The sequence below is a fragment of the Pelophylax lessonae genome (genome assembly GCF_965119305.1).
Source record: "Pelophylax lessonae genome assembly, chromosome: 2".
Classification (NCBI taxonomy): domain Eukaryota; kingdom Metazoa; phylum Chordata; class Amphibia; order Anura; family Ranidae; genus Pelophylax; species Pelophylax lessonae.
This window is the reverse complement of record NC_138769.1, coordinates 184352774-184378817: the sequence shown is the minus strand read 5'-3', so window position 1 is coordinate 184378817 and position 26044 is coordinate 184352774. Positions and strand designations below refer to the sequence as shown.

General features: G+C 42.2%; 1 protein-coding gene across 1 annotated transcript in view; it reads right to left on the bottom strand.

The window, feature by feature from the left end:
* Positions 1-26044, bottom strand: part of LOC309548015 (granulocyte-macrophage colony-stimulating factor receptor subunit alpha-like) — a gene marked incomplete at its 3' end in the record, with an annotated part of 96620 nt that overhangs the window by 27389 nt on the left and 43187 nt on the right. Inside the window, exons 4-6 of the mRNA XM_082247995.1 lie at positions 16401-16557; positions 13141-13322; positions 9477-9607 (exon numbers count right to left, since the gene is read on the bottom strand). Coding sequence (XP_082104121.1) covers positions 9477-9607; positions 13141-13322; positions 16401-16557 — 470 coding nt within the window. The remainder of the gene's footprint in view (positions 1-9476; positions 9608-13140; positions 13323-16400; positions 16558-26044) is intronic.

Below are 26044 nucleotides of genomic sequence, written 5' to 3'. Positions count from 1 at the left end.
GGCACATGATCTCACATCACAAACGCCTATGGGATCAACACATGAGTAAAAGCAGCACACAAACTGAAAGCCACCATCCTCCTCCTGGTCCAGCATCTTCAGCCACGTCAACCACTGCTGTCCTCCATGCCCCCTATCAACAACCCGCCCCTCCGCCTCTCACCTTCAGCAGTTCCTGCTCGTCACCTGCCCACAGTCAGGTGTCTGTGAAGGAAATGTTTGAGCGTAAGAAGCCAATCTCACAGAGTCACCCCCTTGCCCGGTGTCTGACAGCTGGCTTGTCGGAACTCTTAGCCCGCCAGCTTTTACCATACAAGCTGGTGGAGTCTGAGGCCTTCAAAAATTTTGTCGCTATTGGGACACCGCAGTGGAAGGTACCCGGCCGAAATTATTTTTCACAAAAGGCAATCCCCAACCTGTACTCTATTGTGGAAAAGGAAATCATGTCCCGTCTGGCACACAGTGTTGGGGCAAGGGTCCATCTGACCACTGATAGCTGGTCTGCAAAGCACGGTCAGGGCAGGTATATAACTTACACTGCGCATTGGGTAAACCTGCTGGCGGCTGCCAAGCATGGAATGCATGGCTCTGCTGCAGAGGAGTTGGTGACACCGCCACGACTTGCAGGCAGGCCTGCTGCCACCTCCTCTACTCCTCCTACTCCATCCTCTTTGCTAACCTCCTCGGCTGAGTCCTCTTCTGCTGTTGCGTCTTGCTCCACACCAACTGCACCCCCCCAGCTCCCCAGGGGCTATTCCACATGCCGGATACGACAGTGTCACGCTGTCTTGGGGTTGACTTGCCTGAAAGCAGAGAGTCACACCGGACCAGCACTACTGTCCGCCCTGAACGCACAGGTGGATCAGTGGCTGACCCCGCACCAACTGGAGATCGGCAAAGTGGTGTGTGACAACGGCAGCAATTTGTTGGCGGCATTGAATTTGGGCAAGTTGACACATGTGCCGTGCATGGCACATGTGTTGAATCTGATTGTGCAACGTTTTGTGCAGAAGTACCCAGGCTTACAGGACGTCCTCAAGCAGGCCAGGAAGGTGTGTGGCCATTTCAGGCGTTCCTACACGGCCATGGCGCACTTTGCAGATATTCAGCGGCGAAACAACATGCCAGTGAGGCGCTTGATTTGCGACAGCCCGACATGTTGGAATTCAACACTGCTAATGTTCGACCGCCTGCTCCAACAAGAAAAAGCGGTCAACGAGTATTTGTATGACCGGGGTGCTAGGACTGCCTCTGCGGAGCTGGGTATTTTTTTGCCACGTTACTGGACGCTCATGCGCAATGCCTGTAGGCTCATGCGTCCTTTTGAGGAGGTGACAAACCTAGTGAGTCGCACCGAAGGCACCATCAGCGACATCATCCCATATGTTTTTTTCCTGGAGCGTGCCCTGCGAAGAGTGCTGGATCAGGCCGTAGATGAGCGTGAAGAGGAAGAGGAAGAGTTGTGGTCACCATCACCACCACCAGAAACAGCCTTACCATCGATTGCTGGACCTGCGGCAACACTGGAAGAGGAGTGTGAGGAAGAGGAGTCAGAGGAGGAATGTGGCTTTGAGGAGGAGGAACACCAACCACAGCAGGCATCCCAGGGTGCTCGTTGTCACCTATCTGGTAGCCGTGGTGTTATACGTGGCTGGGGGGAAGAACACACCTTCAATGACATCAGTGAGGACGAGGAATTGGACATGCGTAGCTCGGCATCCAACCTTGTGCAAATGGGGTCTTTCATGCTGTCATGCCTGTTGAGGGACCCTCGTATAAAAAGGCTGAAGGAGAATGACCTGTACTGGGTGGCCACGCTACTAGACCCCTGGTATAAGCAGAAAGTCTGTGATATGTTACCCAATTACCGGCAGTCGCAAAGGATGCAGCAGCTACAAAATAAGTTAAAAAGTATGCTTTACACAGCATATAAGGGTGATGTCACAGCACAACGGGAATCCAACAGGGGAAGAGGTGAAAGTAATCCTCCTCCTACCACCACAACCACGCCGGCAAGGACAGGACGCTTTACAGACGTCTTGTTGATGGAGGACATGCGGAGCTTTTTTAGTCCTATGCATCGCCACAGCCCTTCGGGGTCCACCCTCAGAGAACGACTCGACCGACAGGTAGCAGTCTACCTTGCCTTAACTGCAGATATCGACACTCTGAGGAGCGATGAAACCCTTGACTACTGGGTGTGCAGGCTTGACCTGTGGCCTGAGCTATCCCAATTTGCCATTGAACTTGTGGCCTGCCCCGCTTCAAGTGTGCTGTCAGAAAGGACCTTCAGCGCAGCAGGAGGTATTGTCACTGAGAAGAGAAGTCGCCTAGGTCAAAAAAGTCTTGATTACCTCACGTTTATTAAGATGAATGAGGCATGGATCCCGAAGGGACTGACAGTGGGGGATGCATTTGACTTAAAAAGGCCTGGTGATGACTGAGATGCCTTGGCCTAAAAATGGTCCACACGCTGCTGTATATAATCATTCTCTGCATGCCGGATGACTTACGTGACGTCTCCGCCACCAACTACGGTTCAAGCCGCAATTTTTTAGTGCACTTTCTGCCTTAAAACCTAAATTTTTCAGGCCGCTGCTACAGAAGCGGCTGCAACAATACCTGCTTTTTCATGCATGTGTACATGCCTAATTTTTCTGGACTCTGGTGCTACACTGTGGCTGCAAAAAAACAAAAAACAAAAAAAAAGGCACATACATGTGTCAATTCCCCTTCGTGATCGTTACCTTGTCGTGGTGAAGGGGCTTGCGTATCACAATGAAGCGATCACCTCTAGGATTGTGTTGGCACACCCCAGATGATAAGGTGGTTGCTTCATTGTGTACAGACCAAAAGCGATCCGCAGGATAATTTTTCATAGAAAAAACATTCATTTTCTTTCATTCTTTCTGTGGAGCTGGGTATTTTTTGGCCGCGTTACTGAATGCTCATGAACAATGGCTGTAGGCTCATGCGTCGTTTTGCGGAGGTGACAACCCTGGTGGTCAGTCGAACCCAAGGCAACATCATCGACCTCATCCCATATGCCTTTTTTCTGGAGCGTGCCCTGCGAAGAGTACTGGATCAGGCTGTAGATGAGCATGAAGAGGAAGAGTTGTGGTCCCCATCACCACCAGAAGCAGCCTTGTCGTTGTCAATTGCTGGACCTGTGGCAACGCAGAGAGAGGAGTCTGAAGAAGAGAAGTCAGAGGAGGATGTTGGCTTTGAGGAGGTGGAATACCAGCCACAGCAGGCGTCCCAGGGGGCTTGTTGTCACCTTTCGGGGACCCTTGGTGTTGTACGTGGCTGGGTGGAGGAAGAGACCTTCAATGATGTCAGTGAGGACAAGGAACGGGACATGGCTAGCTGGTATCCAACCTTGTGCAAATGGGGAGTTTGCGGTTGTGCAAATGGACTGACTGACTGTTAAACGGGGAGTTTGGTCTGTCAGAGTTTGGTCTGTCACTGTGAAGCGGGCGACGGGCGTAACCCTTACACTACTTGACCGATAAAACATCATACCTGATCGTATTCACACACTGGATGTTTTAGTGCTGGTTTACACTGCCGCTACCACTAAAGTAGCGTCGCTTCCAGTGCGACTTTGGCGCGACTTAGCGCGACTTTGGCGCGACCTCATCGCGAGGCGACTTTTTATTTGGCCAATCACAATATCATGTTTTGTGACCGTCACCTAATTTCCTTTTCCTGTTTTTTGTTTTACATATTTCCCCATGTGTGCAGTGTTGTCTGTGTCATAGCTCAACTGATAGGCATGTTTGCCTTGGCATATCATATTTCAGCTTGCCAGAAAGAAAAAAAGACAGCGGAAAGACACTGCATTAGTTTTCTACTAAAAATTATAAGAAAAATGCTGTTTTTTTGGGGTTCTGGACATACTACAGAGCTGAAACTTGACAGGTACACTTTTTAGACCCCCCAGACACTAAATACAAAAAATGACATGCCTGCCTAAAAAAATGCCCGCTAAATGCCTGCAAGAGAAAAAGCCAGCCGCAGAGAAGCCGTATTCCTGAAAATATAAGAAAAATGCTGTTTTTTAGGGGTTCTGGACATGCTACAGAGCTGAAACTTGACAGGTACACTTTTTAGACCCCCCAGACACTAAATACAAAAAATGACATGCCTGCCTAAAAAAATGCCTGCTTAATGCCTGCAAGAGAAAAAGACAGCCGCAGAGAAGCCGTATTCCTGAAAATATAAGAAAAATGCTGTTTTTTAGGGGTTCTGGACATGCTACAGAGCTGAAACTTGACAGGTACACTTTTTAGACCCCCCAGACACTAAATACAAAAAATGACATGCCTGCCTAAAAAAATGCCCGCTAAATGCCTGCAAGAGAAAAAGCCAGCCGCAGAGAAGCCGTATTCCTGAAAATATAAGAAAAATGCTGTTTTTTAGGGGTTCTGGACATGCTACAGAGCTGAAACTTGACAGGTACACTTTTTAGACCCCCCAGACACTAAATACAAAAAATGACATGCCTGCCTAAAAAAATGCCTGCTTAATGCCTGCAAGAGAAAAAGACAGCCGCAGAGAAGCCGTATTCCTGAAAATATAAGAAAAATGCTGTTTTTTAGGGGTTCTGGACATGCTACAGAGCTGAAACTTGACAGGTACACTTTTTAGACCCCCCAGACACTAAATACAAAAAATGACATGCCTGCCTAAAAAAATGCCCGCTAAATGCCTGCAAGAGAAAAAGCCAGCCGCAGAGAAGCCGTTTTCCTGAAAATATAAGAAAAATGCTGTTTTTTAGGGGTTCTGGACATGCTACAGAGCTGAAACTTGACAGGTACACTTTTTAGACCCCCCAGACACTAAATACAAAAAATGAAATGCCTGCCTAAAAAAATGCCCGCTAAATGCCTGCAAGAGAAAAAGCCAGCCGCAGAGAAGCCGTATTCCTGAAAATATAAGAAAAATGCTGTTTTTTAGGGGTTCTGGACATGCTACAGAGCTGAAACTTGACAGGTACACTTTTTAGACCCCCCAGACACTAAATACAAAAAATGACATGCCTGCCTAAAAAAATGACCGCTAAATGCCTGCAAGAGAAAAAGCCAGCCGCAGAGAAGCCGTATTCCTGAAAATATAAGAAAAATGCTGTTTTTTAGGGGTTCTGGACATGCTACAGAGCTGAAACTTGACAGGTACACTTTTTAGACCCCCCAGACACTAAATACAAAAAATGACATGCCTGCCTAAAAAAATGCCCGCTAAATGCCTGCAAGAGAAAAAGCCAGCCACAGAGAAGCCGTATTCCTGAAAATATAAGAAAAATGCTGTTTTTTAGGAGTTCTGGACATGCTACAGAGCTGAAACTTGACAGGTACACTTTTTAGACCCCCCAGACACTAAATACAAAAAATGACATGCCTGCCTAAAAAAATGACCGCTAAATGCCTGCAAGAGAAAAAGCCAGCCGCAGAGAAGCCGTATTCCTGAAAATATAAGAAAAATGCTGTTTTTTTAGGGGTTCTGGACATGCTACAGAGCTGAAACTTGACAGGTACACTTTTTAGACCGCCCAGACACTGAATACAAAAAATGACATGCCTGCCTAAAAAAATGCCCGCTAAATGCCTGCAAGAAAAAAAGCCAGCCGCAGAGAAGCCATATTCCTGAAAATATAAGAAAAATGCTGTTTTTTAGGGGTTCTGGACATGCTACAGAGCTGAAACTTGACAGGTACACTTTTTAGACCCTCCAGACACTAAATACAAAAAATGACATGCCTGCCTAAAAAAATGCCCGCTAAATGCCTGCAAGAGAAAAAGCCAGCCGCAGAGAAGCCGTATTCCTGAAAATATAAGAAAAATGCTGTTTTTTAGGGGTTCTGGACATGCTACAGAGCTGAAACTTGACAGGTACACTTTTTAGACCCCCCAGATGCTATATCCAAAGAAATTTTTTATTTTTATTTTTTTTTAATTTTTCCAATAATTGGCTCTCTATCAAAAAATTATAATTTTTAAGAACTTTTTTTTGCGTGATCCCTCTCCGGCTTGCCACAGTCCAGGTGTTAGTCCCCTTGAAACAACTTTTCCATCACTATTGTGGCCAGAAAGAGTCCCTGTGTGTTTTAAAATTCGCCTGCCTATTGAAGTCTATGGCGGTTCGCCCGGTTCGCCGGTTCGCGAACATTTGCCGATGTTCGCGTTCGCCGTTCGCGAAGGGCGAATTTTAGGTTCGCGACATCACTAGCAAGCATGGTCAGGGCACCATATTTCATTCACAACACACTGGGTAACTCTGCTTGCAACTCAGAAGGATGCAGAACAGGGCTCAGCGCTGTAGCTTGTTTTGCCACCATGTCTCCATACAGCTGGTGGTGATGATGATCCGAGATTTGTCAGCTCCACCCCTTCTTCTCCTCCTCCTCCATGCCCTCTTCTGCTGAATTGTCCTATGAACCACCGGTACCCCCTAAGTGTTCAAGGGGCTATTCAATAAATTAGGTTAAAGATGCCATGCAGTGCTTATGCTTTTCTGTCTAGGGGACAGGGGCTGCACTAGAGCAGAGATTGTTTCATGTATGCAGGGGCAGGCCCAGAGGTAGTTCACGCCATGCCAGCTAGAGCCAGGAATGGCACTAACCTCCTGTCCACCCAGGGAAAGTTGACACATGTTGCCTTCAATTTGGTCATGCAGTGTTTTTTACTTGTCGCCATTTTAGGTTACAAGGATGGTGAACCGTGACAATGCATGCATCAGTGGCACAATCCCAGTTGTGTTTCGGCTGAAGCAGATTCTGCGTGGCATAATGATTCTGGCAGCTTTGGAGGCATTGAAGCAGAGGAAAACATATGTCAAACCTTTAGAGATGGTTTTCTTTCCCCAGTACCCTTGGGAGTAGTACGTGGCTGGGAGGAGGCAGTTCCAAATACTGTAATCCTCAGTGACCCTGAGGACTCTGTTTCTCATGCCTCCGCAAACTTGCATTGCATGGCCCCCCTCATTTTTCAAAGCCTGCAAATGGACCCGAGAATTTGTGGCATCAAGGAGAAGGATCATTATTGGTTGGCAACCCTCCTTGACCACCGTTACAAGGGGAAAGTCTGAAATATATTGAGGACAGCTTAAAGAGGAGTTTATGCAATGCCTTTTCCAGACTCTGCTAGGTTACAGTCTCATGGAAAGGCTAGATTTTTATCTTGAGGGCACCTTAAAAAGGAGTTTATGCAATGCCTTCCAGACTCGGCTAGGTTATAGTCTCATGGAAAGGCTAATTTTGAGGCTTCTGTTGGTCAAGAGAGAAGGGGTAGATAAGCGAGCCGCCTCAGTGATGCATTTCACATTTTTTCAGTCCTCAGCACCCAGGGCTGTCAGCTTCAACATCCCATCGGCAGCATCTGTATCATATGGTGGGAGATTATCTTGGGGCAAAAAATGACATGTAGAGCTTTCTAGTTGATGATCCACTTGGTTACTGGGTCATGGCAATAGCCCACTGGCCAGAACTTGCCCATTATAAAAATGGGCTGCCCTGCATCCAGTGTGCTTTCCGAATGGACATTCAGTGCTGCCGGAGGTTTTGTAATATTGTGGTGGATGTAGGTGCCTCAAACCCAGGTAAGGGGACTTTAAGGGCAAGAGTAGGTTAGAAAATAACGTTGAAAAAGAAGAAAATTTATTGATAATAATAATAATAACAGATTACATATTAAAGATGGGATGACCCATAGACAATTGGTGTATGGGTAAAGCCCATAGTGTGAAAGTATGGAAAAATTGTGACTTGAAAACGGTGATAGAGATCCACCTATTTTGCTATTTCTATTTTCCAGGTTGGGGATAAACAGAATCCAAAGCAAAATAAGGGAAAAGGATCTTGGGTATGATCCTAGTAAGTCCTACGCATTTCGGCTCGATTAGGGCCTTTCTCAAGGATAAATCACCAATTCTACAAATGGTGAGCAATGTTTCCTTTTCCCAGGAGCTGGAATGAAGCTTACCTAGTTGTCCACAGCAGCATCTACTTCCGTGACCTCACCGCTCCCTCTGTTGGCAGCAGAATGAGTGTCTACGGATGTTCCCTGGCCTTTTATGTGAGCCGCACATGCACTCATTGGCTGTGCGGCATCACATGACACGGACCCATTATGCAACCAGCCGAGAAGTAGAAGTGCGCATCCCTCTGGTCGTGCCATAACGGCCTCCGACACGGTTTTAAATGGAGCATTGTTCCTCTGATGGAAATCGTAATGGGGTGCCAATCACCCTGCTTGTGCCCCGTGCCGGGTGCAGTCTTAGAGTTTTAAAAGAATCGGTGTTGGCAAATCGGGCTGTACAATATATGCTCAATATTATATGTTTACAATACGAATGACATACATGATTACAATTTTGTTCGTTCCTAGGAACATACATAATATTATTTTGGTCTAGTTTTAACAGCATAAAAGTTTGTTGAGGTTTAGAAAGTGCACCGAATCGGTGCTTAGGTTAGTCCAGAAGGTGAACGATATGGTTAGTCTGATGTGTGCATTCATTGAAAATCCATATGGGAGAGGACAAACATCTATATATATACATATATACAGGTTAAAAGGAAAAGATCAGGTAAACTTAGTTGTGATGTCTTTCTAGACATTAAACCTTAATGGAGTACCAGTTGATCGCTATAGCGACCAGGAGAGTTTAGAGTGGGGAAGGTGGAATTTGCTAGATAGGGACGGACCAGAGATATATCTGAGCAGGGATACATCGGAGCGACCTATTTGTCTGGGGCTTGTTTTGAGCAAGGGGTGGGGATGACATATTTGAATATATGTGAAGACCCCTGGTATTATTTCCTCCTAGCAGAGGAGGGGGATTTTTTAATCTGTTTTTCCAGAAGAGAACCCCGGAAGGAATGGGCGGAGGTTTTGTGACAGATAAGACAGTGTGTCTGTCCTCAGACTCCATTGACCAGCGGACATTTATCAAAATGAATCAGTCCTGTATTAGCAGCAGCTATCAAGCCCCTGATGCCGATGTTGCCGATTAAGTGTTTTTGGGATGTGGAATCTGTGCAAGACTGACAATGACATTTTTCTGCAGCAGGTTCTATACAGGCAGACTAATGGGACCCCCCAGGCACTATATTTAAAATAATTTTTTAATTTTTATTATTATTTAACTTTAAACATCAGTAAATGCATGCTCATTTAAAAATTGTTTTTTTTTACAAACATTTTTTTCATTGATACATGTCCCCAGGGCAGTATACGGACCCCCATACCCTTTTTATGCCCAATAACTTCATTATTAGTGGACATCTAAGCCCTCAAAATGGACACTTTTGATTTTTCCAGATCGGGTCCCATAGACTTCAATGGAGTTCGTTATTCAGCTCTGAATTTTTGCAATGTTCGAGAGTTCTGGCATGAACCAAACAGGGGGTTGTGCAGCCCATCTCTAGTGTGTGAAATAATTAGAAATACAAACAGAAGTAAAATAGGAGATATTACCTCATTTATATTAACACTGTATGTGAAGTAATTGCTGGGTAGATCGCTGTATGTCTCTGGAGTCTCCCATGTAATTTCAAGTTCATCTAAACTATAATTCAGGCGTACGTTTCTTGGAGGATCTAAAATGACTAGAAACACAAAAAAATTGTATTGATCTATCAGTGCAGAGTTTTAAAAGCTGGTAGATAAAGTTCACTATAGAAAATAACAGGTTAGAAGAAAAGTATAGAATATTTTAATAGAGCACCTAGTTTAATTTATTATTTTAGTGTTTAGTTTAAAGTGATTAATTTACTTTCACATGCTTGCACTCTCATAATTAATTCTTACATTCAATAAAAATATATTTTTAGCATTCAGTAGATGATTATAAGCTTTATAGAGAAACAGGGTAATTAATAATAAGCACATATGAATAGCATTATTTAAATTACAAGATTTTCTTTTAATGTATATACAAAAAAGGCTATACATTCAGTTTACTCTAAACACATATTTTATATCACATTGCTGGATTGATTGTGGAGAGCCCTTAGGATTTCATCCATTCATGCATCCATCCAATTCAACAATAAAAAGGCAATCAGCATCAAATCAGGCAGCAGCCCCAGGCCCAAGACTCCTAATGGAACCTCTGCTTCCCAATGCCTTTCTTTCTAGACCTTAGGTGAATTCCCAGATCATTTTTCCATACCATGGCTGCACTGCCTGCCAAATGCATCTGGACTGACTATCATTTTTACATCGTGGTTCTGCCCTGTAAAGCAAGTTTTCCTATAAACAACTGCACAGGATTACTTGGGATTTAAAGAACTTCCAAATTTTTATATTATTTACATTTGGAAAGACTGTGTTGCACAATATTATGTCTATAAGAATATGATTAATTGACTTTATCACATGTTTACTTTGTTGCGCTGCACTATATGTTTAATTAAAGCGGTAGTATACCGCTTTTTTCCACTTTTAACTACAGGTAAGCCTATAATAAGGCTTACCTGTAGGTACAATTAATATCTCCTAAACCGGCATGGTTTAGGAGATATTTGCAGTGTATGCAGCTGCTCACGCGAGCGTTGCATGCGCTCTGATGGTCCGGCGGACCTTCAGCTTTCCTTGCCGGGAGCTTGCCGGAAAATGACTCCCGCGCGGGAGTGACGCCATTGCGGCGCCGGAGCCGCAGAACCCAAGAGACGCCGAGGGATCATGTCAGCTCCCACAGCGGTGTCCGGGGGTCCGTGTTGGGGCTTCGTTCTAAGGTAAGTAATTCACAATGAGCTAGTATGCGATGCATACTAGCTCATTATGCCTTTGTCTTGCAGGTTTTTTTTTTTTTTTTTAGGTTTAAAACCGCCTTAACCTAGAATGTGTGGTGTTGTGAAATCACTGAGGTGTGTCCAGCTTGCTTGTTTTTTAATTTAGTTAAATTTGGTTCAATTTTATTTGTTTTGGATTTAATTTATACACTAGACTAAAGGAACTGGAGGTTTGCGCACATTACATACTGTATATGCAAAGTTAAATGCCTTAAAATGTTTGAAAACCTTTAAGATGAAAAACAATATTTTAATTTTGGGCTTAGAGATCATACTGGAGTGCGTTGACAGAAAAGTCAGGTAATTCCAATTTCTCAGGGAACTTCAGTATTTATTTATTTTAAGGTACTTATATAGCACTGTCAATTTATGCAGCGCTTTACATATACATTACACATTCCCATCAGTCCCTGCCCTCAAGGAGCTTACAATCTAAGGTCCCTAACTCACATACATACACAGTAGGGCCAATTTTATACAAGATCCAATTAACCTACCAGCATGTCTTTGGAGTGTGGGAGGAAACCAGAGTACCCAGAGGAAACCCACGTAGGCACAGCGAGAACATGCAAACTCCAGACAGGTAGTGTTGTGGTTGGGATTTGAACCAGCAACCCTCTTGCTGCTAGGTGAAAGTGCTAACCACTACACCACTGTGCCACCCAGTATGGAAATAGAGACTTGCAGCTGTTTGACCTTTATCCTAAAACCAACTGGTATTTTAATTTTATAATTAGAAGCAAACCCATTTTAACTCTTCAAACTCCTTTGAATACAAACTTCTTCTAAACACTTCTGGACCAGAAAGTTTTACCTCCCTAATGACCAGGCCGTTTTTGTTTGCGATACGGCACTGCGTTACTTTAACTGACAATTTTGTGGTCGTGCAACGCTGTACCCAAATAAAATGTATGTCCTTTTTTCTCCACAAACAGAGCTTTCTTTTAGTGGTATTTTATCAGCTCCTTGGTTTTTATTTTTTGCTCTATAATCAAATAAACTAGTCACAATTCTGAAAAAAAAAAAATATATATATATATATTTTTTTTTTTTTTTACTTTTTGCTATAAAACACAGCCAATAAAAAAAAAAATTATAAAATGAAATTTTTTCATCAATTTAAGCCAATATGTATTCTGCCACATATTTTTGGTAAAAAAAAAATCCCAATAAGTGTATATTCATTGGTTTGCGCAAAAGTTATGCCGTCTACAAACTAGGGGAAAGATTTATGTCATTTTTATAATTATTTTTTTTTTTTACTAGTAATGGCAGTGTTTAGGGATTTTTAGTGGGACTTTGACATTGTGCCGGACAGATTGGACACCTAACTGACACTTTTGACACTTTTGAGGGGACCAGTGACATTACTACAGTAATCAGTGCTAAAATTATGCACTGTTACTGTACTAATGACACAGGCAGGGAAGGGGTTAACACCAGGGGCGATCAAAGTGTTGTGTGTTCCTAGGGGGTGCTTTCTAACTGTGTGGGGGATGTACTTACTAAATGAATATAGAGATCTCTGTGTTCATCTGTGACAGAACGGAGGTCTTCCTTGCTTACATAGGCAGACCGTTGTTCCATCTCTATAGGGAGCGATTGCGGGTGGTCGGTGGACATCATGTCCACTGGACCTGCTGATTGGCTCCCCCCTTTGGCCAATCAACACTGTCTATTACACAAAACAACGTACAGGTATGTCCTTTTGCGTAATAGAGCTGACCTGCCGCCGTAGAAGTGGAGCAGCTGGTTAACAAGAGGCAAACATTATATTTAAATCAAATTATTTTTAGAAAAAAAGTTAATATATGTAAACACAATTTTAAGTAGTTTGGCAAAATTTCTTACTGTATACAGCTTTCTTACGCAAATAATGTTTTGAACCTTTTAAAAGTTCTTATCTGGGGATCGTGCAAGGATTATCACTTCCTCTTGCAGAGTGACAACTCTAAGCCATTTCCTTTCAATTAGCAACAACGTTGTCTACCTGATGAGTGCGTTCCTTTAGGACGCTGTAGGTTGCAGATCTGATAGAAAAACTGTATATAGTGAGGCATGATGCTAAACATCCTCAAAATTAGATTTTGTGTTTATATAAACTTCAACAAAATTCTCAATATGTCCGCCACTACGACCATAGTAATAAAACCCAAAGAAGAGAATAGCTGGTTATCATAAAATAATTGGTACATTGTATCACAATACAAAGAAGAGCAGAAATGTGTTATGACATACAATTATTTCTGTTATATTATAGCATGTATGAATCTTCCACTTCATTATTTATTTTTGCCAACTTATTTCCTGACTTTACAAATAGCAATAAAAATGCGCCACGTTACCAAAATGATCCAATTTTAACAGTTTATCAAAGAACTTGATTGATGTTTCACTACTTGATCCCACCAATTGTACGTATACGCTCACATTGAAATGAATTTTTGGAGATTTCAAAATACATCCAATTTGTCTTCCAATAGAATCTGTTCTGTAGTTATCACATGGTGCATACACACGGTTCTGCCTTATTGCAAAAATATATAGCATGGATAAAAATAAAAAAAGTTATAGTTAAATACAACATTCAGCAGTTAAATACATTTTCATTTTGTCTATAGATTTATCCATTATACAATTTCCTTTCTTTCCACCACAGCTGGAATCTCTCCTGCAATGCTATTGTGTTCTCCTGGAGGGGAGCCTTCCCTGCCAAGAAAATGCAATGATCACTGCTGGTGACTAGGCCCTGGCAGTGATCGCATGCAAAAAATTTGACAGGCTTGTTGTAGTGAAGTTGATTAAAGCCTAGTACACACCCAACAAATTTCCGCCGACCGGTCGTCCATCTTTTGTCCAGAGTGGTGTTTTGTTGGTTGGAATGTGCCTAGACTGCACACGAATTTTCCCGCACGACAAAATTCTACTTCAGAAGTGATGTCATGTGTTGGTTTGCTTTCTTTGTGTTCTTTCTTCTCTGAGCATGCCCAGTCTTGCTCATAAGATTTTTCCCTGTCGAAATCTGTACTGACTGCACGAGAATCGGACGTGTTTTGACGGAGGACAAAAACTTTATAGCCTGCACAATAGATTTTTTGCGGCCGAAAAGTCAGGTCGTTGTCGGAAGCATCATACTAACAAGTCGGCAGATCGGTCGTCGGACGAAAATTGCCGGCCGAATTTCGACGCGTGTGTACGAGGCTTTAGGGATCAACTTCAGAACAACCTGCCTGCCCAAAGAAGGATCAAATCTCAGCCAGTCTCTGCTAAACTGTCTGAGATTAAATTCATCCATGGCAAATTTAACCTCTGTCATGGACAGGATTCTGTATCCACTAGGAACAGATTGAGCAAGAATTGGTACTAGTAACTGGGACTGAAATATATTGCTTACCCAAGGGTTACTGAGGAAAACTGGTAGCTTGGGCCTTGGGTGTAATAAAAGACAAATGTGACATCGGATACAGCATATGTAAACTTTAAAATACAGTGTATTTTACTCATAGAAACAATATAAATAAAATCAGCCAGACATATATATATATTGATTGCATACTATACTGTGCAAAGGCATACCCTTCAGTAAGCCAACATTTCTCTGTCAAAAATCCTTTTTTTTTTATTGATCTTATGCAATATTCTAATTTTCTATGATACTGAATTTTAGGTTTTCACTAGTTGTAAGCCATAATAATCAAAATTAAAAGAAAGAAAGGCATGAAATATATCAACCTGTGTGTAACGCATCTAAATAAAATATATGAGTTTCACATTTCTAATTGAATTACTGAAATAAATTAAATTAACTTTTAATGATATTCAAATTTTATGAGATGCACCTGTATATACACCAATTAGTAATAACATTATGACCGCCCACCTAATATTGAGTATGGCCCCCTTTTGCTAAAGCAGCCCTGACGCATTGAGGCATGGACACCAAAGTAACATCCACATGAATGGCAGGACCCAAGATTTCCCAGCAGAACATTGCCCAAAGCATCACACTGCCTCTGTGGACTTTCCTTCTTATATCATATCTTAGTGCCATCTCTTCCCCAGGTAAGTGATGCACACGCACCCGTCCATCCACATGATTCATCAGACCAGGCCACCTTTTTCCATTGCTCTGCAGTCCAGTTCTGATGTTCATGTGACCATTGAAGAAGCTTTTAGCTGTTGACATGGGTCACCATGGGCTTCGCAGCGCCATATACAACAAACTACGATGCCCATTTTTTATGCTTTTACCACATCAACTTCATGGACAACATGTTCACTTGCTGCCTAATATATCCCACCTATTTTCAGATGCGATTGTAATGAGATATTTACTTTACCTGTTAGTGGTCATAATGTTATGGCTGATCGGTGTATATATGTACACTATATTACCAAAACTATTGGGACACCTGCCTTTACACGCACATGAACTTTAATGGCATCTCAGTCTTAGTCTGTAGGGTTCAATATTGAGTTGGCCCACCTTTTGCAGCTATAACAGCTTCAACTCTTTGGGGAAGGCTGTCCACATGGTTTAGGAACGTGTCTGTAGCACTACACCGTTTGGAGCTGCTGGTTACGGATTCCCCTGGGTTACCCATAGCAACAACATCAAGGTTTAGCATTTTCAAAGTGCTTGGCTCAGTCAAGAAACAGTCTAGGGTTTTTTTTTTTTGTAGTTTTATTTGAGAACTTGGATAGGAGAAGGGGTGAGTGGGATACTCCAACTTGAATAAACTATGCACAATTTGCTGGGACGTCTAGAGATAACTGAGTGCGGCAAAGGCCGCTGCTTCACCTTGTTAACAGCAGTGAAGAAGAATTTAATGGACTTGTATTACTGTGTGAATCGCTCTTCAGGGCCCAACTAGGCACGCCCTTTATTCCTATTCTTCAGGGTTCTACACGGCACCCCCTTTACTGTACTTCTCTCTTGTGTGAGCTAGCTCCTTGATCCCCTGACTTCACTGGAGTGGTACCCTTCCTGGGCCGACCCTTTTGCAAGTCCCACAGTACTCACGACACTGTTTTTCCCAAGAGACTCTGCCAGCAACTCCACTGTCAGCTACACTGGATCCTCTGCAGCTCAGCTCCACACCTGGTCCACTAGGCCAAGATCACTAGGCCAAGATCACCAGCCATCTGCCTCCTCCTGCTTCCCGCCAAAGTCACATGTCCCCTCAGGTTTTATGAGCAATCCCAGGATGCATTGCAAGAATGCCCTCCCACTGGGACTCCCATAAAACCTAATGTGTCACTGGCTGCGTTTCCTCCACTGTCCAACAAGCTCCCTCATTGGATACAGTGGGGACACTCCCTCAGACCCAGTGAATCACACTTGGAGACATGCAAGAGGCAACCTAACTGATCAGGCTCCCCTGATAAGCAGAAGGAGCAATAGATGCTTTTTCCTAGCACCTACCTAGGAGGGTGCTACATGTCTATGGGAATGTTTGACCATTCTTCCTGAAGCACATTTGTGAGGTCAGGCACTGATGTGGAGGAGAAGGCCTGGCTCTCAGTCTCTGTTCTAATTCATCCCAAAAGATGTTCTGTTATATTAAAAAAACAAATGGCACAAAAAAAAAAAAAAAAAACTTACTTTGGATTTGGTATGTGGCTGTCATCTGGTGTTTGCCTGAAAGCCAAGGTGTATTGGGTATCGTTTGGGGCTTCTCTACCAACAGTCCATGAACAATTAACAATAGAAACATTATAAACATTACACTGAAGGTTTTCTGCAGCAGTGTTATTTTTTCCTAAAAAAAAAAACCCATAAAAACAATTAAAAATAGTTTGAAATTTGAAGCAGTTAAATATTCATAAATTACATAAATATATATACCGTATTTTCCGGCGTATAAGACGACTGGGCGTATAAGACGACCCCCCTATTACATGGTCTACCGGTAATACTTCTACTTAGGTTACCTTGGAGATATTATACTCGGCGTATAAGACGACCTACCATTTTTGGGGGATTTTTGTGAGGTTCAAAAGTAGTCTTATACGCCAGAAAATACAGTAAATACTTAATTTGAGTTCATGTAATTCCCTTCATATAAGTTCTTAAGCCTGTTACACACTATTAGTCTTTTATTCGTTTAACCCAACGGGCAGTACAATAAAAAAAAATTTGGATCTCAGGAGACTATGCTATGTTAGTACAGAGATCTTCCCTGCTGTCAGGAGGTAGTTCTTGTTCATTCATTCATTCACAGAACTCTGTGAATGAATGATGCAGCCGTATGGGCAGAGCCCCGCATGGCTATGCTGTTTCTGAATTATGACAGCGGGTGCGGGGAGAGGATCTCCCGCCCACTGTCACAGTGGGGGATCAGTTCGAGGTAGCAGCAGTTGATTTACTAAGATGTTACACCCTAAGTATTGGTGTAACATTTAACATGTTACTAAAGGTAAACTTATCCTTTAAAAATGTTGATTGGCGTTTAGATACGCTTTAAAGTATTGCAGCTTAATTGTCCTTAGATATGGTGGCTGCATTCATTTTTCACACTTACTCCTTTAATTTTCACCTGTTATCCATTCCTGCCATTAACTCACTTCCTGTCCTAGGGTGACAACCGTAATAGGCATCATTGTCACCCGAGAGCTGGGAGCTTGTTAGGACTGCGTAACACCGCCTTCTTCTCTCCATAACAGGGGGAGGTACTTTGTTGTCCAGAGACGTGCCAGGGACCAATAATAATTGATAACAGGCACAGTAAGTTATCAGTTCACAAGATTTTTGACAGGATGAACAGCTATTTTTTTTGCATATGTTGAACAGAGATATTAAAATGCTTATAATGATATATTTAACAGGCTAAAGGGCAGCAAATAAACAAACCAAACTAACAGACCAAAAGGGAGCAAATAGGATAAATGTATTGCTAGATTTTATGCACACTTTAACCACCTGGTGCCTACTACAGCACAAGCTTGAAATGCCGGGAGGGTTGCATGGATGTCCTTCCATTCTGCTTACATGCCCCCTGGGGCACACGGGCTGTGCGCTCTATCATTGCCTACCAGTACTGCTAATCAGTGCACGCCTGTGCCACCTATCAGTGCTCATCTGTGCAGCCTATCAGTGCTTTTCACTGCCTCATCATCAGTGTTACTTTTCAGTAACGCCTATCAGTACTGCCTACCCATGCCTATAAGTGACCATGAGTGCTGCCTATCAGTTTCCATCAGTGCTGCCTATCAGTGCCATCTCTCCGTGCCATCTATCAGTGCCCATAAGTGCCACCTATTAGTGTCCATCAGTGCTGACTCATCAGTGCCTCCTGATCAGTGTCCACCAGTACCACCTCATCAGTGGCCATCAGTGCCACCTATCAGTTTCTGCCCCCTATCTAAGGGCGGCACACTCTGCCCTTGGGACTGGGCTGAATACTGATCAGGGTAAAGGGCCAATCACAGTGGGCCCTTTACCATGTGATCAGCTGGCAGCCTATGACAGCTGATCGCGGAAGTAAACAGAAGCTGGTTATCGGCTTTTGTTTTCCCTCATGAAGAAAAGAAGAAAGCCATTAACTGGCTTCTGTTAGAGGGACATCGGTCCCCTTGGTGCCCACCAGTGCTGCTATTTAGTGCTGCCAGTGTTGCTAATCAGTGCCCACCAGTGCCATATATTATTGCACATCAGTACTACTAATCAATGCCCACCAGTACCACCTACCAGTGCTCATCAGTGTAGCCTATCAGTGCTCATCACTGCCTCATTATCATTGTCACTTATCAGTGATGCCTATCAGTGCTGCCCACCAGTGCCTTTAAGTGTCCATCAGTGATGCATATCAGTGCCCATCAGTGTCACCTATCAGTGCCCCTCAGTACTGCCTATCAGTGCCACCTTTCTGTGCCATCTATCAGTGCCCATCAGTACCACCTATCAGTGTCCATCAGTGCTGCCTCATCAGTGCCTCTTGATCAGTGTCCACCAGTGCTGCCTCATCAGTGCCACCTATCTTTGCCCACCAGTACCACCTACCAGTGCTCATCAGTGTAGCCTATCAGTGCTCATCACTGCCTCATTATCATTGTCACTTATCAGTGATGCCTATCAGTGCTGCCCACCAGTGCCTTTAAGTGTCCATCAGTGATGCATATCAGTGCCCATCAGTGTCACCTATCAGTGCCCCTCAGTACTGCCTATCTGTGCCACCGTTCTGTGCCATCTATCAGTGCCCATCAGTACCACCTATCAGCGTCCATCAGTGCTGCCTCATCAGTGCCTCTTGATCAGTGTCCACCAGTGCTGCCTCATCAGTGCCACCTATCTTTGCCCATCAGTACCACCTATCACTGCCCATCAGTGTAGCCTATCAGTGCCCATCAGTGCCACCTCATAAGTGCCAATCTGTGAAGGAGAAAAATTACCTGTTTGGAAAATTTTATAACAAAATATGAAAAACTTTTTTTTTTTTAAATGTTTACTGTTTTTTTATTTGATTAGCAAAAAATAAAAAACCCAGTGGTGATTAAGTACCACCAAAAGCAAGCTCTTTTTCTGTGAAAAAGCTGAAAATTGGCCTGGTCAAGAAGGGATATAATTGCCCAGTAAGCAAGTGGCTAGGTTGCATTTGAAATAAGTTTGAGATGCATTTGAGATCAATCAGGCCCCTTTCACATGGGCTTTACAATCAGGTTCATCTGAGAGTTTTTCAGGTGGACCTAATCGGACGCTCCATGCACCCCTATGGGGCAACGGATGTCAGCGGTGACATGTCTGCTGACACCCGCTGCTATTCGATCCGATCCTGTTCATGAAATCCAGATGGATGATAACCCTATTTTCTATCTGTCTGGAGGATCAGATCGGATGGGATTGGATGAAAATGGACAGGAGATCAGTTTTCATCAGATCTCCTCATAGAGGAGAGCTGGGCTCAGACAGGTCCGTCTCAGCACAGTGAGCAGAGATAGACCTGTCATCCGCCTGCTTAGCAGTGATTAGCGGATAGATCCCCCACTGAGCAAAGTGGAGTCTTTCTGGGTGGAATGCCCGTGTGAAAGGACCCTCAGAGTTCACTGACAAGTTTATTTGGCCTGCAGTTTACATCCATCTGTTGTCCTTCTGAGCTGCATCAAACCTTTTTGTACTCCCATTGTCTTGTACGGGGATACAAACAGTTCCAACGTGACTAGAAGCCTGTGCATTTGGGCAGAACTTCCATAGCCCCATTTCTCTCTTAGTTGCTAAACAGTGTAGCAGGTGAGTAAAGAAAAATGTGTATGCTTGGCAGAGCTAAAACTACATGAACTTGTTGTTTGCCCTACATGGCCAAAGCACACATTTACTTTGGTAAAGCTTCAAAAGTGACTTAGTTAACAAAGAAGCTATATTTAAAATAGATATCAAAAATTACTATATAAAAAAAGATGCTAAATCCTGAGACATCTACAAAAGATAGCAGGTCCCATTCATTCTTTCCCCCCTATTGTCCACACTTGCTTTCTTCTTCTCCCTTCCTACCTCCTAATCTGGTCTCACTTCTCTCCCTTAACAATATCATTTAATTGTACCTTCCCCCTTCCCCCTCCTAAGCATTTTGATCTTGATGCTTCTCTCTCCCTGCCCTACAGTCTAGTCTAACTGTCTTCTCTCTCTCTCTCTTTGTTTCTATTATTTTTTTGTCTTGACTATTCCCCGTTGTTGCTCTACCTCCTCTTCATCATATACTGGTCGTGCTGTGAACTCTGTTCCACCACTTTACAATATTTTCCCACAACCTTTATCATAATCCAATCCTTAATCATAATCATAATCCAATGCCACTGCCTCTTCTCCTTCCCCATGTCACTATTTGGCCATGCTGCCTGCCCTCACCTTTCCACTATCTGGTCTTACTCCCCCTGTCAACCTGTGACAAAATTGGCATTGATCAACAGAATTTCCTAAACACCCTCCCCCAAAACCCAACTGATTTTTTTGAATTTTTTTGTATCAAAAGACTTAACATTTTGCTAGAACAAAAATTAAGATAATGTTGTGGAAAAAAAAAACATCTTGCCACAAAAAACAAAAAACATCAGATATGTATGGGCATCAGTTGTCGATAGGAATAGGGCTAGAAAAATGTATTAGGGCATGCTTGGTAGGTCGGCCAACAAACCAATAAGACACAGGGGGTACAAATGAAAAATGTCTAAGCCACAGGACAATAGAAAACACCAGCATGACCTTCCGCTACAATATGTGACTGCTGGGAATCTGACTAGACACAAATGTGATCTTGTTGGGTGAATTTAGCAATGGATACTGGTTAGGCTACAGTCCAGAGCCATGCACATACATCATCCCAGAAAGGTGGCTGCCAAAGTGGAGGAGTGGTGAAGCAGTGATTATGCAACCTGATGCAGTATCATTATTCCTATAATGCTAGTTTTTTCTGTAATAAACTATAGGTTGTGACTGATTTGTAGCCAGTCTACATAAAGCTACCAGAGAAGCCAAGCCATGAGTGGTTCTCTTTAATTTTCTTTTAGTATTGACCCTTTTTATTCTCATATTGTAGCATAAATCTATTGAAACATTATACTGTACTTATATAAATATTATAATATATTAAGAATAAAATAACAGACACTGTGTATATACAGTATATATTATATATATATATATATATATATATATATATTAAAAATAATAATAATAAATAATAAATAAATAAATAACATAAATAATAATAATACAATTAATAAATAATAATAAAAAAAGAATATAAATAATACAATTATAATATATATATATATATATATATATATATATATATATATATATATATATATATATATATATATATATATATATATATATATATAATAATTGTATTATTTATATTATTATTTTTTAATTTACTTCTCTGGATCATTATCAAACAAATGAATTGGTATTAAACGAAAAAAAAAAAAAAAAAACAAGTGTCAAAGGCACTTTGCCCTTATCGATTTCATTTCTAAATTGATAATATCAATTCACTCAATATTGGAGGATATGGCAAAGTCCATTATTATGCTATTGGTTTCCTAGCCTGCTACTATCTAGTACACTTAGGATCACCTCGAAGACCCGTTTATATACTGTTAAGGAGGGGCTCTGTACATCCTATGTACAATAAACAATTGGGCTATTCTCTGAGAAGCTGATAATGAGACAGAGAGAATTATTTTCAAAACCAACCACATAGATTTGTACTCTATGTCTTTTGACCATTTCTCTCTACATCAAAGGATATTTTATCAGGTATTTATGAATCAAAACATTTTATACAGGAGACGTACCACCCTTTCTAAGCTCATACTTCAAAACCTCTTCTATCACTGGTATCTTACAATATATCATTGGTGTTTTTCCCATGTGTAGCACGACACAATTTTAGCTATAGATAAAACAATGTCTGGATATAGTAAATTCCTCCAAAAGTTATTGGAATGCTTTTAAAGAACCATTATCATCTATTGTATAAATCTTGAAAGATTTGCTTTCCCTAAAGGGTAAATCTATTCAATTTTGCCACTTCATTATATAAAGAATTGGCCAAAATATGTGTAAAATAGTTAAAAGCCCTTTACTCCTATTATTTATTTGAACATTCTTCGTGTTTTTTCTATCATTTGATATAGGAAAACTTCACTAAGTGTAAAAATCCCCTTTCTCTAATATCTCCAGATCCATCTCCCCCATACTTTCACATAATAACTAACATCAAGAGTAAGCCTGCTTACGCCAATCCACAAAATGTTGCACCTGTGCAGATAAATAGTAAATCAAGGGATTAGGAATGGCTATACCTTTATCATCAATTGGACATAGTAGCGCCCCATACATAACATGGGAATTTTCTAATTCCATATAACATTGTTTGAAAAGTGCTGTTTGCCACCTACACTGGAATTAGGGTGGGACTACATTAGGAAAATATACAGTAGACTATAGGATCAAAAGAATCTATAACCCATGAATATTTAAAAGAAATAACTACCTTAACGATTGCAAGGGAAAAGGGTAAGACCCTTTCACACTTGTGCGACTTGTCCTGCGATTTGGGACTGCAAAGTCGCATGACAAGTCGTTCTCCATGATTTACAATGAGTACCGTTCATATCTGTACGACTTCAAGTCGCAACAACTTCAAAGTAGTTCCTGCACTACTTTTGGCCGATTTTAATGCGTTTTGAGGTCCAAAGACATAAGCATTGCTTCAAGTCGCATCGAAGTCACGTCAAAGTCGCATCAAAATCGCTGTAAAATTGCTCGACTTTCAAGTCGCACAAGTGTGAAAGGGGCCTAAAGGGGATTTCAGCTCAACGATAGACAGTAACATAGACTTACTGCAGTAAATTAGCAACCCCGAGAATAAGTTTGAAATTAAAGTGACACTAAACCCACATCATAAAAAAAAACTATCAATAAATGCTCTATTACATGCTGTTCATACTCACTCACTATAAGATTCATTTTATGTATTCTGCAGAAAACCTAGTTGATCCTGCTGCTCTCTATCTCACCTTTTGTTCATGTCCCGAATTCAGCTAGGGATTTTGCAGCTGTGGTGGCAACTCTGCACATGCTCTGTTTTCTGTGAGTTTCTATGCTGAGCAATTCCTACCTATCACATCTAAACCGCCCAGGTGACTATAAAGTCACACATTTAAGTGCATACACAGTGGTAAATGACAGCCCACTCCCTCCCTCCTCCTCCATGCCCATTAATCAGCTAAACACAATGGGGACAAGATATTGCTTGTAGATTAATGGTGGCTTCACCTCCCTCACATTCTAAGACACATTCTAAGACACAGGCTGGAGGGGCGTGACACAGTCTGTGATCTGTCTGTGATCTTGGGGCCCCCTTGTTAAAGGGGGATTCGAGATTCTGATAAGCCCCCCACCCGCAGACCCTGACAACCACAGCTCAGGGTTGTCCAGGAAAAGGCCGCCCTTGTCCCCCTTATCCTGTCCAGCCAGGCTGCTTGCTCGTATAAGGGTCTGGTATGGATTTTGGGGGGGACCCCTCACCATTTTTTTCATGTTTTTTATCTGTTTTGATGGGAGCTGACAATACATTACAGCTGCGAACAAGTTTAAATGTCATAAGAATCAGTCCCACACTACACTGCACTGCTTGATATATATCCTGCAATAACTGATAAATATATATATATATATATATATATATATATACACACACTACACTGCCTGATCTATTACTAGATACAATGCACAATCCACTAACTACCTGCCTAATCTCACTCCTATCTCACCAACACACTATACACGGCTGCCTTGTAAGTAGCAGCTTTATATAGTGTGGGGCGTGGACTTAGCCCCTGAACCATGATTGGCTAAAGGCACCCTGCCTTTGACCAATCACAGACATTGTGCTGTGATTGGCCAAGGCATGCAGGTCATGTGCATGCTTTGGCCAATCATCAGATAATCAGTCATTTATTCACTGCACCAATCCCGCCGAGCAGTCACGCAATTCCCGCCGAGCGCCCCATTTGTTTGTGTGTTCAGCGAACATATGAACGCCCGATGTTCGAGTCAAACTTATGTTCAACTCAAACTCGAAGCCCATCCCTAGTAGAAGCATGTATAAGCAATTTGGATTTAACTGTTAATATAATCAATTAATCTGTATAGAAGGTCTACAATGAAATAGATGTAGCACCCTCCTAGGTAGGTGCTAGGAAAAAGCATCTATTTGCTCCTTCTGCTTATCAGGGAAGCCTGATCTATTAGTTTGCCTGTCACATTTTTCCAGGTGTGATTCACTGGGTCTGAGAGAGTGTCCCCACTGTATCCAATGAGGGAGCTTGTTGGACAGTGGAGGAAACACAGCCAGTGACACATCAGGTTTTATGACAGTCCCAGTGGGAGGGCATTCCTGCAATGCATCCTGGGATTAATCATAAATAGTGAGGGGACATGTGACAGGGCATCTTTGGCAGGAAGCAGAGTCCTAGGAGGAGGCAGACAGCTGGTCTCTCCTCCTGCAGTGTGAGAGGAAAGTGGTCTTAGGCAGTCGGCCTAGTGAACGGGGTGTGGAGCTGAGCTGCAGAGGACAGTGGAGTTGGTGGCAGAGTCTCGCAGGAAAAACAGTGTCGTGAGTACTCAGGGACATGCCAAGGGGTCTGCCCAGGAAGGGGGACCACTCCAGAGAAGTCGGGGGGATCAAGGAGCTAGCTCACACAGGAAGTGTAAGAGTAAAGGGGGTGCCGTGTAGTTGACCCTGAAGTATAGGAACAAAGGGGGTGCCGGGAAGGACCCTGAATATTGTTCTGCAGTACAATACAGTTTACCTCAGACAGACAGTTCATTTCTTTCTACCGGTACATCGCTGCTACTGACAAGGTAAAGCAGTGGCCTAGCAACATTCAGCAGTATTCAGTCGTCCCAGCTACTTGTGCATAGTTACATAAGTTGAAATATCCCACTCATTCCCTTCTCCCATCCAAGTTCTCAATAAAAACACAAAAACCAAAGCTCCTAGACTGTTTCCTGGCTGAGCCAAAATTACTTGAAGAATGTTAAACTGTCGTGTTGTTGCTAATGGTAACCCAGGGGAACCCGTAACTAGCAGCTCCCAAGGGAGTATTGCTACATAAAAAAAAAAAAAAGAAAGAGAACAAAGAGTGAAAACAGAAATAAAATAAAATACTATAACATAAAGAAAAATCATTTATATTAGTAATAATATAACGTAATAGTAACAGTTGTTATTCGATAGTATTGTGATTCGCTATTTTAAAGATCCTTAGAATTTCTGCAGACACTTGATGGAGAATAATTGTTGATACTACTAGTAATCACTTGGTAGAATTGTTAGTCTGCCTAGAGAATTGTTCATATTTGCTTTAAAAACACACATTTTGAACGTATTTTCACACATTTTTTAAAGTATTTTTCCTTTTTTATGTTTTTTTTGGGCGATTAGGCAGAATAAAAACACATCAAAAAAGCATAACAGCATGAAGTCTATTGAACCGAAAATGCACTCTTTTGCATTTAAAAAAAGTCCCTATCCCTGTCCCAAAATGCAGCGGCTGAAAAAAAAAGCATAGATCTGAATTTGTCCAATTGGAAAACGTGTTAAATGGACTGTAGTGCGTTTCTGCAAAAAGCACCATAAAACCCATAGGCATGAGCCAGGTCTTAGGGATGAGCCAAACTGACCTGATTTCAATTCCAGCATGATTCAGGGAACTTCAAGGAAATCTGGTTCCAGAACC